Source organism: Tachyglossus aculeatus, chromosome 9, assembly GCF_015852505.1.
Source record: "Tachyglossus aculeatus isolate mTacAcu1 chromosome 9, mTacAcu1.pri, whole genome shotgun sequence".
NCBI classification, from domain to species: Eukaryota; Metazoa; Chordata; class Mammalia; order Monotremata; family Tachyglossidae; genus Tachyglossus; species Tachyglossus aculeatus.
Genome location: NC_052074.1, coordinates 35,174,200 through 35,188,307, shown reverse-complemented (window position 1 = coordinate 35,188,307; position 14,108 = coordinate 35,174,200). Strand labels below are relative to the sequence as shown.

General features: G+C 45.9%; 1 protein-coding gene across 1 annotated transcript in view; it reads right to left on the bottom strand.

The window, feature by feature from the left end:
• ABHD12 (abhydrolase domain containing 12, lysophospholipase) overlaps positions 1-13,113 on the bottom strand; it is a 139,437-nt gene extending 126,324 nt beyond the window's left edge. Inside the window, exon 1 of the mRNA XM_038751038.1 lies at positions 12,875-13,113. Coding sequence (XP_038606966.1) covers positions 12,875-13,032 — 158 coding nt within the window. The 5' untranslated portion in view covers positions 13,033-13,113. The remainder of the gene's footprint in view (positions 1-12,874) is intronic.
• Between the last annotated feature and the right edge of the window lie 995 nt (positions 13,114-14,108).

Sequence of the window (14,108 nt, the reverse complement as noted above, 5' to 3'; positions counted from 1 at the left end):
TTAAATACCATTATTATAATTATTTCTTTCTTTCTCCACTGGTATGGATCCAAACAGTGGGTGTTGGTGGCAGAGGAACATCAGGACTGCCCCTCCAAGTAATGGTCCTCTTCTTGTCTTTGCTCTTAATTTTTGATACTTCATCATCATCAGCAATCGTATTTATTGAGCGCTTACTGCGTGCAGAGCACTGGACTAAGCGCTTGGGAAGTACAAGTTGGCAACATATAGAGACAGTCCCTACCCAACAGTGGGCTCACAGTCTAAAAGATAAAATACAAATGTAAAATACAAATAAATTTATTTATAATAAACATATATAATAAATATGTATATATAAATATATATAATAATATAAATATATAAATATAATGTAATGCAATATAATATATAAATTATATAAATATAATTATATGATATGATAGAAACATATTATATTATTATATGTGATATAATATAAATATAATATAAATATATAATATAAATATAATATATTTATATATTATGTAAATATAATATAATAAAAATAAATATAGTAAATTTGTTATAAATAAGTACAAATAAATAAATACAGTCTAAAATACAAATACATGTATTTTTAAAATGTTCCCTTTCTCTGTAATTTATTTCTCCTTTGTGCCTGCCCTCCTAGTCCCTAGACTGAAAGCCCCTTGTATGAAAGCAACCATCACCTTTGATAGATCTTGTAGCAATAATAATGTTGGTATTTGTTAAACGCTTACAACATGACAAGCACTGTTCTAAGCGCTGGGGTAGAGAGAAGGTATTTGATCTCATGTTTGGAATATTGTTTGGTAACATAATAAGCAAGCACTAACAAATACTAATAACACCAAAACTATTAGATATTGCCCAGGGGTGGGTTGTATCAGATTACTTGATGACCAGAACCCAATTCACTCTCCTGGACCTGGAACTAGTAGATCTTGCGGAGCTCCCCGCAACCTCCCCAAACCGCTCTGTGCTGCTTGTTGCCTCTTCATCCCACAGCACAATGTGATGACATTGTTACATCACTCCGCCCACAGTCACAATCCACCACGGGGGACACTAGACAATACTACTGCTACTCCAGTAAGAAGAAGAAAAAGAAGAATAGTGGTATCTGTTACACGCTTATTAAGTGGAAAATGGCAAACCACTTCCCTATTTTTACCAAGAAAGCGCTATGGACACATCACCAGAACAACTGCAGAGGGAGAGTGGGAAGAGATGTGTCCATGGAGTCGCTATGGGTCGGAGATAACTCAGCAGCATAAGATAAGCTTATTATGTGGCAAACACTGTACTAAGCACTGGGGTAGATACAAGACAATCAGATCCCACATGGGGCTCACGTTCTAAGTAGGAAGGAAAACAGGCATTGACTGACCCTAAGTGAATTGCCCAAGGTCACACAGGAGGTTAGTGGTGGAGTCAGGACTAGAACTCAGGTCCTCTGACTCCCAGTGCATATGGCTCAGTCAAAAACAGTTTGGTCTAACAGAAAACAAGGCCCAGGCTGGTGCTTCTTCTGTTAGGCCATACTGCTTCTGACTAGGTCATGCTGCTTGGAGAACTCATTCTTTCCCACTAATTCAACTTCCCAAATGGATGACTCCCAAATCTACCTTTCCAGCCCCAACCTCTCTGCTATCTGATTCTCTGCAGTCTCGCATTGCCTCCTGCCTTCAAGATAACTCGACTTGGATGTCCTGCTGACACCTCAAACTTGACGTGTCCATCAATTGACTTTTTTTATGTTGTGCTTACTGTGCGCAGAATACTGTACTAAGTGCTTGAGAAAGTAAAATACAACAGAGTTAGTACATATAATCCCTGTCCTCGGGGAGTTTACAGTCCAGAGGGGATCAGAAACTCATCTTTCCACCTAAACCCTGTCCTCTCCCAGATTTTCCAACCACTGTACGTGTACACCACCATCTTCAGTCTCACAAACCCAAAACTTTGGCATCATCCTCAACATCTCGCTCACACACACATATTCAATCTGTCACCAAAATCCTATCAGTTCCACCATGACATTTCTAGAATCTACCTCCCCTCTAGACTGTAACCTCACTGTGGGCAGGAAATGTTTCTCCCAACTCTTGTATTGTACTCCCTGCACACAACCTACTGAAGTTCACCTCCTCGAAGAGGCCTTCCCAAACTGAGCCCTTTTCCTTTGCTCCTCCTCCCCTCCCCACTGCCCCTATTCCCTCCCTGTGGCTCAGTGGAAAGAGCACGAGCTTGGGAGTCAGAGGTCATGGGTTCCAATCCCGGCTCCGCCACTTATCAGCTGTGTGACTTTGGGCAAGTCACTTAACTTCTCTGTGCCTCAGTTATCTCATCTAGAAAATGGGGATTAAGACTGTGAGCCCCATGTGGGACAACCTGATTACCTTGTATCCCCCCCGCCGAGCTTGGAACAGTGCTGGGCACATAGTAAGCGCTTAACAAATGGCATTATTATTATTACCCCCCTCCTGGCCTCACAGCACTTGTGTATATATGTACATATTTATTATTCTATTTATTTTATTAATGATGTGTATATATCTATAATTCTATTTATTTATTTTGATGCTATTAAACCTGTCTACTTGTTTTGTTTTGTTGTCCGTCTCCCCACTTCTAGACCCTGAGCCCGTTGCTGGGTAGAGATTGTATCTATCTGTTGCCAAATTGTACTTTTCAAGCGCTTACTACGGTGCTCTGCACACAGTAAGCGCTCAATACGATTGAATGAATGAACCAATGGAGAAGATACCTAGCTATATCCGCCACTCTGCCCAAGGGAGGCAGAGTCAAAGAGGGGGTTCTCTCTGTCTCCCCAAGTACTGGCAGAGGCACACAAATCATTCATTTTTTTCCTGAGGAAAGCCTCAAGGCTTAACCACTACCTACAGCCCTGGATAATAATGATAATAATAATAATAATAATAATAATGATGGCATTTACTAAGCACTTACTATGTGCAAAGTACTGTCCTAAGCTCTGGGGAGGTTACGAGGTGATCAGGTTGTCCCACAGGGGACTCACAGTCTTAATCCCCGTTTTACAGATGAGGGAACTGAGGCCCAGAGAAGTTAAGTGACTTGCCCAAAGTTACACAGCTGACAACTGGCGGAGCCAGGATTTAAACCCATGACCACTGACTCCAAAGCCTGGGCTCTTTCCACTGAGCCATGCTGCTTCTCTGTACAGGATCACCTGCACAGTCTGCTCCTTTACTCTTGTGCACGAGCTGCAGAGCATTGCTGGAGGAAATCTAAATATCAGGCAGACTTCGTTCACTTCAACTTTATCCTTGCATGCTTTAACTCCGCCTGCTCCTCTGCCCGGCAAAATTACTTCTCCACCCTTACTGACACCCATGCCCATCACCCTCGCCAGTTGTTCCAGACATTTAACTCCCTCCTTAGGCCCCCTGCCCCCTCATCCTTTGACCCCAATGGCCTGGCCACCTACTTTATTAAGAAACTTGACACTACCAGGCATGATCTCCCTATAATCCCCCTCCTGCCCCCTCTTCAACTCTCTCATCTTTCCCAGCAATATCTCTAGAGATCTTCTTCCTTCTCTCAAAATCCACCCCCTCCACCTGCGTATCCGACCCCATTCCTTCACACCTTATCAAAACAAACACCTTCTTCCCTCCCTAACAACCAACTGTTCACCCTCCAATGGCCTCTTCCTCACTGCTTGCAAACGTGCCCATGTCTCCCCTATCCTAAAATGGCCTCTTCCCCACTGCTTTCAAACGTGCCCATGTCTCCTCTATCCTAAAAAAATGCCCTTCTCTTGACCCCATGGCTCCCTCCAACCATTTCTCCCCAAACTCCTAGAGCAAGTTATCTATACCTGCTGTCTCAAATTTCTTTCCTCAAATTCCCTCCTTGACCGTCTCCAATCTGGCTTCCATCCCCTTCACTCCACAGAAACCATCCTCTCAAAGGTCCCCAATGATCTCCTTCTTGCCAAATCCAATGGCCTCTACTCCGACCTAATCCTCCTCAATCTCTCAGCTGCCTTCAACACTGTCAACCACCGCCTTCTACTGGAAACATTATCCAACATTGGCTCCATTGACATTGTCCTCTCTTGGTTCTCCTCATCCCTCTGGCCGTTCATTCTAGGTCTCCTTTGCAGGCTCCTCCTCTGCCTCCCACCCCGTGACTGTCAGGGTCCCTCAAGGTTCAGTTCTGGGTCCCCTTCTATTCTCCATCTACACCCACTCCCTTGGAGAACTCATTCTATCCCATGGCTTCAACTTATCACTTCTAAGCGAATGATATCCAAATCTACATCTCCAGCCCTAATCTCTCTCCCTCTCTCCAGTCTCGCATTTTCTCCTGCCTTCAAGATACCTATACTTGGATGTCCTCTCGTCACCTCAAGCTTAACGTGTCCAAAACAAAACTCCTGATCTTCCCAGCCAAACCCTATCCTCCCCCTGACTTTCCGATTATCATAATGATAATAATAATAATAATAATGGCATTTATTAAGCACTTACTATGTGCAAAGCACGGTTCATAGACAGCGCCACCATCTTTCCTGTCTCACAAACCCGTAACCTTGATGTTATCTTTGGCTCCTCTCTCTCATTCAACCCACATATTCAATCCATCACTAAATCCTGTCCATCCCACCTTCACAACATGGCTAAAATCTGCCCTTTTCTCTCCATCCAAAATGCAACCACAGTAATACAATCATTCATCCTATCCCACCTAGATTACCTCATCAGCCTCCTTTTTGACCTCCCAGGCTCCTGTCTCTCTCCACACCAGTCCATACTTCACTCTGCTGCCTGGACCATTTTTCTACAGAAACATTTTAATAATAATGGCATGTGTTAAGCGCTTACTATGTGCCAAGCACTGTTCTAAGCACCGGGGGAATACAAGGCAATGAGATTGTCCCACGTGGGGCTCACAGTCTTAATCCCCATTTTACAGATGACGGAACTGAGGCACCGAGAAGTGAAGTGACTTACCCAAGGTCACACAGCTGACAGTTGGCAGAGTGGGATTAGAACCCATGACCTCTGACTCCCAAGCCCGTGCTCTTTTCAGTGAGCCATGCTGCTTCTCTATAACATTTTGGCCATTTTCCCCTCTACTCAAAAACCTCCAGAGGTTACCAATCCACCTCCACAAACAAAAACTCCTCACCACTGGCTTTAGAGCACTCAAGCACCTCGCCCCCTTCTACGTCATCTCGCTACTTTCATTGTCGTATTACTGAGCACTTACTTTGCACAGAGCACTGTACTAAGTGTTTGGGAAAGTATGTTACAACTCTTCTACTGCAACCCAACCCGCACACTTCTCTCCTCTAATGTTAATCATCTCACTGTGCCTCAATCTTGTCTATCTCGCTGCTGACCTCCCACCATCGTTCAGCCTCTGACCTGGAATGCCCACTTTCCTCAAATCCGACAGACAATTTCTCTTCCCTTCTTCAAAGCCTTACTGAAGGCACATCTCTTCCAAGAGGCCTTCCCTTACTAAGCACCCCTTTCCTCTTCTTCCACTACTTTCTGTGTCACCCTGACTTGCTCCCTTTGTTCTTCCCCCTCCCAGCCCCACAGCATTTATGTACATATAAGTAATTTATTTATATTAATGTCTATCTCCCCACCATCTAGAGTGTAAGCTCCTTGTGGGCAGGAAATGGGTCTGTTTATTGTTGTACTTCCCCAAGCACTTAGTACAATGCCTGCACAGTATGCGCTCAATAAATAAGATTGAATGAATGAACGAATCCAGGTTAAACCCACCCCTGCCCCCATCTCAGCCCAAACCCAGTTCAAAGACAAAAGGAGGTAAAAGACAAAACTGTGCCAGGCACTCAAACATTAAGTACAACATAACAAGGAATGACCTTTTTTTGTGCCAAATATGGCTGGGGTGGGCCCTTTCAGCCACACGTGCATTCATGGGTGAACTTCACAGTCAGTGATGTCTTCTTCAGATAGAGAAGCAGTGTGGCTCAATGGTAAGAGCCCGGGCTTTGGAGTCAGAGGTCATGGGTTCAAATCCCTGCTCTACCCATTGTCAGCTGTGTGACTTTGGGCAAGTCACTTCACTTCTCTGGGCCTCAGTTCCCTCATCTGGAAAATGAGGATTAAGACTGTGAGCCCCCTGTGGGGCCACCTGATCACCTTGTAACCTCCCCAGTGCTTAGAACAGTGCTTTGCACGTAGTAAGCGCTTAATAAATGCCATTATTATTATTATATGAAGGACAACCAGCTCTATACATATTTATATCTTTACCCTGTTTCTGTGCTCCCATCGGCAAGGCCCAGGTCTAAGGCTGCCTCCACCAGACCGCAGGAAGCAGCCCTGGCCGGCGGTGAAGATCCTGGAAAGGGGAGGGCGGTTGTGAGCCCCGAGTAGCTGCTGGGGTCCCTCCAGAGATTTAAGACAGCTTGACCAACAGATTCCTGGAGCTGCAATGCCCTTGGGATCGTGAGGGCCAGGCCAGCTCATTGAGGACTGCTGGCAGGACACTGGAAACTGGACACCTAGAACTCCTATTTGCAAGCATGACAGACACACTGCACAGTCACAGTACTCACATACACAATCTCCCGCACACAGCTGTGTGCTCTGCACACAGTAAGCGCTCAATAAATAAAGGAACCCTGATCACCCTAGCTTCAGCCCAAAGAAAAGCCATGTTTATGGGTATTCACTTTCTAACTGCAAACATGCATTGTACTGGTGTGGATACCTAATAAACGGTCCATATACATCCAACGCAAGGTGTACACTTCCGAGCACAGAGTCTACCCTTAAACCCCCCTGTCCGTCCATACCCCCCACCCCCTACTTCCTCGCCAGGCTCTTCCTCTCTGGGACCCAGAGAAAGACAGGGATGGGTATTATCCCCAGCTCAAGGCTGCTACTGATCCACTTTGAATCTGTTCTTGGTGGCCTCCTGGTCACAGCAGATGAGGTTCTGCCCGGGTCGCTCCCTGCAGACCACACTTCACAGCAAAAGGATACTGGAGGCAGAGGAAGGGGAGAAAAGGTCAGGTGAGGGGGTTAGCGTCGGCACCCACTGATATGGGAGACCCTCCAAGACTGGTGAAAGAGCAGGAACGAAGCACGGTAGGTAGGGATCTCAGAAAGTGTTTTCTGACATACGCAGATTTGATCCTGGTTTGGGAAGTAAATGTTGCATCCGAAATAAAAAAAAGGAACCAGAGAGTGCCCTGCAGCTGGAAGTTCAGGAACCCCAACATCCCTGGCTTGTCTCCCACTGCTCCTCAGCTTACACTTAATTAGGATGTAAAAGAGCCCCAGGGTGACCCACTTCCTCCTCTCCCTGTAAGGCACAGGACTCTCTCCCCTTCTCCTCCAGGCATCTCACTCTTTATGTCCTGGGAAGTCCAGGTTTGTTTAGGACTCACCAAATGCAGCTTCCAGCCAGAAGCTGAGCCCAAAGTTATCCTGAGCCAGACTGGTAAAGGCTGAGGCCAGTCCCCTTAGCCCGAAGTCAATGGGCTGCAGTCCTTGCATTAATCTGGCCCTGTTGGAGGACGTTTTTTCCTGCCCTGAACTTTCTCTGCACCTCAGCACTTCTCTGAGGCACGGGAATGCTCAAATACTAATGATGAAATAAACTTTCACATGATGTGTCATCTTCCATTACAATTCCACACAACTCCTAGGTGCACCTCATAAAACGTGTTTTTGAGCGCACAGCCACCTAACCTTTTTTGTCCGCTCCACTGGAGAAACTAGTCTTGCTGTAAGGAGTCCTTCCTTGTTGACAGGCTCATCATCATCATCATCACCAACAGTATTTACTGAGTGCTTATTGTATGCAGAGCCCTGCACAAAGTGTTTGGAGAACACAACAGAGTTGGTAGGCACATTCCCTGCTTTCAATGAGCTTACAGTCTGAAGGATATGTCAAAATCAGGTGCGGGGGGTGGTACAGGGGCAGGGAAGAGGGAAAAAGGGTAGTAGTACTCCCACCTAAACCCATCCTCTCTCTTTTCAACACTCTAACATACAGGGTTCTTGTCCATTTCCAATTCCAGGATCAGAACAAGTCACTTTGCGATTCCTGGGCACAGAGTTCTGTAATTGGGAGCCACTCACTCCCTGGTATCACAAATACACAGCTCCTCATCATCAGCACCTTGTGGATAGGGAATGCATGTTTTTCCTCTGTGTTGTGTTTCCCCAAGTGCTTAGTACAGTGCTTTACACTTAGGAGACAAACTGATTGAGAGGGAGAGGTGGCCGAGACTGGAGATGGCTTTAAATCCCCAAAGCTCCCTAGATTTGTGGTCCAGGGGCTAAAACATGCATATCGGGAACTACCTAAGGTGCCTCAGTTACCTCATCTGGAAAATGGGGATTAAGACTGTGAAACCTATGTGGGACAACCTGATTACCTTGTATCTGATAAACATGCTTCCAACCCCAAAGCAGGAAGTCCGGGCTTTTCAGAACTTCTATGTGTTCAGAGCAGCTCAAACAATGTCTGCATTTCCACAAAGACTATCTGGGGCAGCCAGGGCCTTCTAGGCTTTCTCTACTGCAGCGTGGAGTAGCAGCGTGGCTCAGTGGAAAGAGCACGGGCTTTGGAGTCAGAGTTCAAGGGTTCAAATCCCGGCTCTGCCAATTGTCAGCTGTGTGACTTTGGGCAGGTCACTTCACTTCTCTGGGCCTCAGTTACCTCATCTGTAAAATGGGGATGAAGACTGTGAGCCCCCTGTGGGACAACCTGATCACTTTGTAACCTCCCCAGCGCTTAGAACAGTGCTTTGCACATAGTAAGCGCTTAATAAATGCCATCATTATTATTATTATTACTGCAGGAGCCCTGGGGAAACTGTCCTTTCCCACCCCACAGACAGTCTCATGCCTGTCCACTCCTCCCTCATACAAACATAACCAGCCGGTCCCAAATGATCTTCATAGTGCCAGTTCTCCCACACATGCTAGTTTCTAGCTTAGTAGTTCACAAAATGGAAAACAAAAAGAAAAACATCTGAAGTCTGTTCTTCAGCAAACCTAAAGACAATCTTCCCTCGCCTTGAGAAGAAGAGTTCTACTCAAACACCTGCCCTTTTCTCTTCAGTCCTTACCAAACTTGAACATAAATGAGGTTTTTCTACTACATCTAATTGATCCTCACCTTAATTTTTTTTAACTAATCCAAAATGCTCTTACACAAAAGAAAAAATATTCAGTAACTACTCATCCGGGACCTGCAGGTTTACACTTCTATATCCTATTGTACTAATATGTTAAGCAATATACTTTCTTTTTTCCCTACATGGAAACCTGACAGATTGGTCTTTAGAGCCTGCTTGGCTACGAATACCCATTACTTTATTTATTTTATTTTATTATGGTTATTTATTAAGTGCTCATTCTATGTCAGACACTGTACTAAGTGCTGGGGTAGATACCAGCCTACTGGGTTGGGCACAGTCCCTGTCCCACACAGGGCTCAAAGTCTTAATCCCCATTTTACTGAGGCCCAGAGAAGTGAAGCGACTTGCCCAAGGTCACACAGCAGGCAGGTGGAGGATTAGAACCTTCTGACTCCCAGGACAGTGCTCTTCCCAATAGGCTATGCTGCCTGAAGCAGCGTAGCTCAGTAGAAAGAGTGCAGGCTTGGGAGTCAGAAATCATGGGTTCTAATTCTGGCTTCGCCACTTATCAGCTGTGTGACTTTGGGCAACTCACTTAACTTCTCTGTGCCTCAGTGACCTCATCTGGAAAATGGGGATTAAGACTGTGAAACCCATGTGGGACAACCTGATTACCTTGTATCTCCCCCAGCGCTTAGAACAGTGGTAAGCGCTTAACAAATACCAAAATTATCATATATAATAATCACTACCGATCAATGTACGATTTTTCAAGGGACCCAATCTTACAACCTTTAACCTCTAGAGATAAGAACGGCACACTATAGTCCAAGCTGTCTCGACCTTTTCTCCGGCTCCCCGAAAATACTGGGTGCGAGCAATCCGGGGAAACCGGCGTGGCGAGGTCTGCAATCGCCAAATGCATCCTCGAAGACTCCCCCACGGGGCAGGGCCCCAACCGAATCATTCCCGGGGAACCTCATCCCCACCTTGCAACTCTGAATGCAAATCGCTCCCCACATCCTGATCTACGGGTTTTTCTGGTGTCGGTCGAAAGGCTCGGTGGGCACGATCCAAACCGGGCACCGTGCGGGCTGCAAGCTTCTGCAACGGGGAACAAAATCATCATCAATCGTATTGATTGAGCGCTTACTGTGTGCAGAGCACTGTACTAAGCGCTTGGGAAGTACAAGTCGGTGGGTGGATGGGTGGCGGGCTCCGGAATCTGGCGGCGCAGCCTCGGGCACGAACTAAGCCCGACACGATTGTGCAAGGAACCGGGCTCCCTTGTAATAATAATAATAATAATAATAATAATAATAATAATAATAATAATAATGGCATTTATTAAGCGCTATGTGCAAAGCACTGTTCTAAGCGGTGAACTCGAAGTGCAGGCCTGCAGCCCAACCCATCCCCATTGGGCTGCAAAACCTGTTGGCCCCCTGCCCTATGACCCAGTGCCTCCAGCCCTCCTTCCCCTGCAACAGCTGGGGGCGAATTCATTTACTCCATCGTACTTATTGAGCGCCTACTGTATATATGTTTGTACACATTTATTACTCTATTTTACTTGTACATATCTATTCTATTTATTTTATCTTGTTAGTATGTTTGGTTTTGTTCTCTGTCTCCCCCTTTTAGACTGTGAGCCCACTGTTGGGTAGGGACCGTCTCTATACGTTGCCAACTTGGACTTCCCAAGCGCTTAGTACAGTGCTCTGCACACAGTAAGTGCTCAGTAAATACGATTGATTGATTGCACAGCACTGGACTAGGCGCTTGGAAAGCATAATTCGGCACCGGATAGAGACGGTCCCTACCCCCTAACGGGCTCACAGTCCAGACAACAAAACAACAAGGAGACAGGCGTCAATACCATCGAAAGAGATCGATAGAATGATAGAATCATCATCATCATCATCAACCGTATTTATTGAGCGCTTACTGTGTGCAGAGCACTGTACTAAGCGCTTGGGAAGCACAAATCAGCAACATATAGAGACGGTCCCTACCCAACAGTGGGCTCACAGCCTAAAAGGGGGAGACAGAGAACAAAACCAAACATACTAACAAAATAAAACACATAGAATAGATATGCACAAGTAAAATAGAGTAACAAATATGTACAAACATATATACAGAATGATAGAGAAGCAGCGTGGCTCAGTGGAAAGAGCCCGGGCTTTTGAGTCGGAGGTCATGGGTTCAAATCCCGGCTCCGCCACATGTCTGCTGTGTGACCTTGGGCAAGTCACTTCACTTTGCTGAGCCTCAGTTCCCTCATCTGTAAGATGGGGATTAAGACTGTGAGCCCCACGACCTGATCACCTTGTGTGCACCCCCTGCGCTTAGAACAGTGCTTTGCGCATAGTAAGCACTTAATAAACGCCACCATCATTATTATTATTATAGACCTGTAGACATCATCATCATCAATCGTATTTATTGAGCGCTTACCGTGTGCAGAGCGCTGGACTAAGCGCTTGGGAAGCACAAGCTGGCAACATAGAGAGACAGTCCCTACCCAACATTATCATCATCAATCGTATTTATTGAGCGCTTACTGTGTGCAGAACGCTGGACTAAGCGCTTGGGAAGGCCAAGCTGGCAACATAGAGAGACAGTCCCTACCCAACATTACCATCATCAATCATATTTATTGAGCGCTTACCGTGTGCAGAGCACTGGACTAAGACAGTCCAAGGCCCTGCTGAGAGCTCACCTCCTCCAGGAGGCCTTCCCAGACTAAGCCCCTTCCTTCCTCTCCCCCTCGTCCCCCTCTCCATCCCCCCACCTTACCTCCTTCCCTTCCCCACAGCACCTGGATATATGTATATATGTTTGTACATATTTATTACTCTATTTATTTATTTTATTTGTACATATCTATTCTATTTATTTTATTTTGTATGTTTGGTTTTGTTCTCCGTCTCCCCCTTTTAGACCGTGAGCCCACTGTCGGGTAGGGACTGTCTCTCTATGTTGCCAACTTGTACTTCCCAAGCGCTTAGTCCAGTGCTCTGCACACAGTAAGCGCTCAATAAATATGATTGATGATGCTGACTGAGCGCTTGGGAAGTACAAGCTGACAACATATAGAGACAGTCCCTACCCAACATTATCATCATCAATCGTATTCATTGAGCGCTTACCGTGTGCAGAGCGCTGGACTAAGCGCTTGGGAAGGACAAGCTGGTGACATATAGAGACAGTCCCTACCCAACATTATCATCATCAATCGTATTTATTGAGCGCTTACTGTGTGCAGAGCGCTGGACTAAGCGCTTGGGAAGTACAAGCTGGTGACATATAGAGACAGTCCCTACCCAACATTATCATCATCAATCGTATTTATTGAGCGCTTACTGTGTGCAGAGCGCTGGACTAAGCGCTTGGGAAGTACAAGCTGGCGACATATAGAGACAGTCCCTACCCAACATTATCATCATCAATCGTATTTATTGAGCGCTTACTGTGTGCAGAGCGCTGGACTAAGCGCTTGGGAAGGACAAGCTGGCAACATATAGAGACAGTCCCTACCCAACATCATCATCATCATCAATCGTATTTATTGAGCGCTTACTGTGTGCAGAGCACTGCACTAAGCGCTTGGGAAGGACAAGCTGGCAACACAGAGAGACGGTGCCCACCCAACAGTGGGCTCACAGTCTAAAAGGGGGAGACTAAAGGAGGGGAATAAATCGGTGGCAGTGCACCGTGGTGGGCCGGCCCTACCTGGTGAGGGCCCGCTTCATGGCCGCGGGCGCGGCCGGCTCCCGGACCCCCTGGGGCAGGTGGCGCTTCAGCCGGCAATCCGGGGCCGGCGCGGAGGAGGCGGCGGCGGCGTCGAAGCGCTCATGCTCCACGGTCACCGCCTCGTTCCGCTTTCTCATGCCGGGCCGGGCCGGGGCTGGCACGGGCAGGCCGAGGCCCCCGGGGGCTGCCGCCTGCAGCTGTGGGCGCCTGGGCGAGCCGGGGCCGGGCCGGGCTGGGCTGGGCGCTCCTCCCTCCGCGGCGGCGTCTCCCCCGCTCCCCCGCTCCCCCGGGCCTGCAGGGGCCGGCTCGGCCGCCGCCCGCCAATCACGGCCCAGCGGCTCCTCCTCCAGGCCGCCCTCCGCCCTCCCTCCCCCCCTCCCCCTCCAGGCCGCCATGCTGGGGCGGTGCCACCCGACGCCTAAGTTCGGGGTTGGCGTGCCGGCAAACCCGGGCTCCGCCCCTCCTTGAGTGTGTGTGTTTTATGTGTGTGTATCTATCTATCTATCTATCTATCTATCTATCTATCTATCTATATATGTGTGTGTGTGTATATATATACATATATATGTGTATGTATATATATGTTTTGTGTGTGTATGTATATATAATGATGATATATCTATCATATATATGATAGATATAGACACGTATATATGTGTGTATGTACGTATATGCAGATATATGTTTTTTGTGTGTGTATATATAATGATGATATATATCATATATATGATGTATATGATGTATGTATATACATATATGTATATACACGCACATATATACATGTTTTGTGTGTGTATATATGTAATGATGATATATATCATATATATGATATATATGATGTGTGTGTATGCACATATATATGTATATATATACACATGTATATATAAGTGTTTTGTGTGTGTATATGTGTAATGATGATGTGATATGTGATATATTTATGATGTATATATATATCATTATATACATATACACACACAAAACATATATATATGATATATATGTATATATATCATATATATGATGTATATATACATATATATGTATATATATACACATATATGTATGGGTTTTTTGTGTATGTATGATGATGTATATATCATATATATATGATGTATATATGTATCATCATTATATACATATACACACACAAAACATATATGTATGATATATGTGTATATATATCATATATATGATGTATATATACATATATATG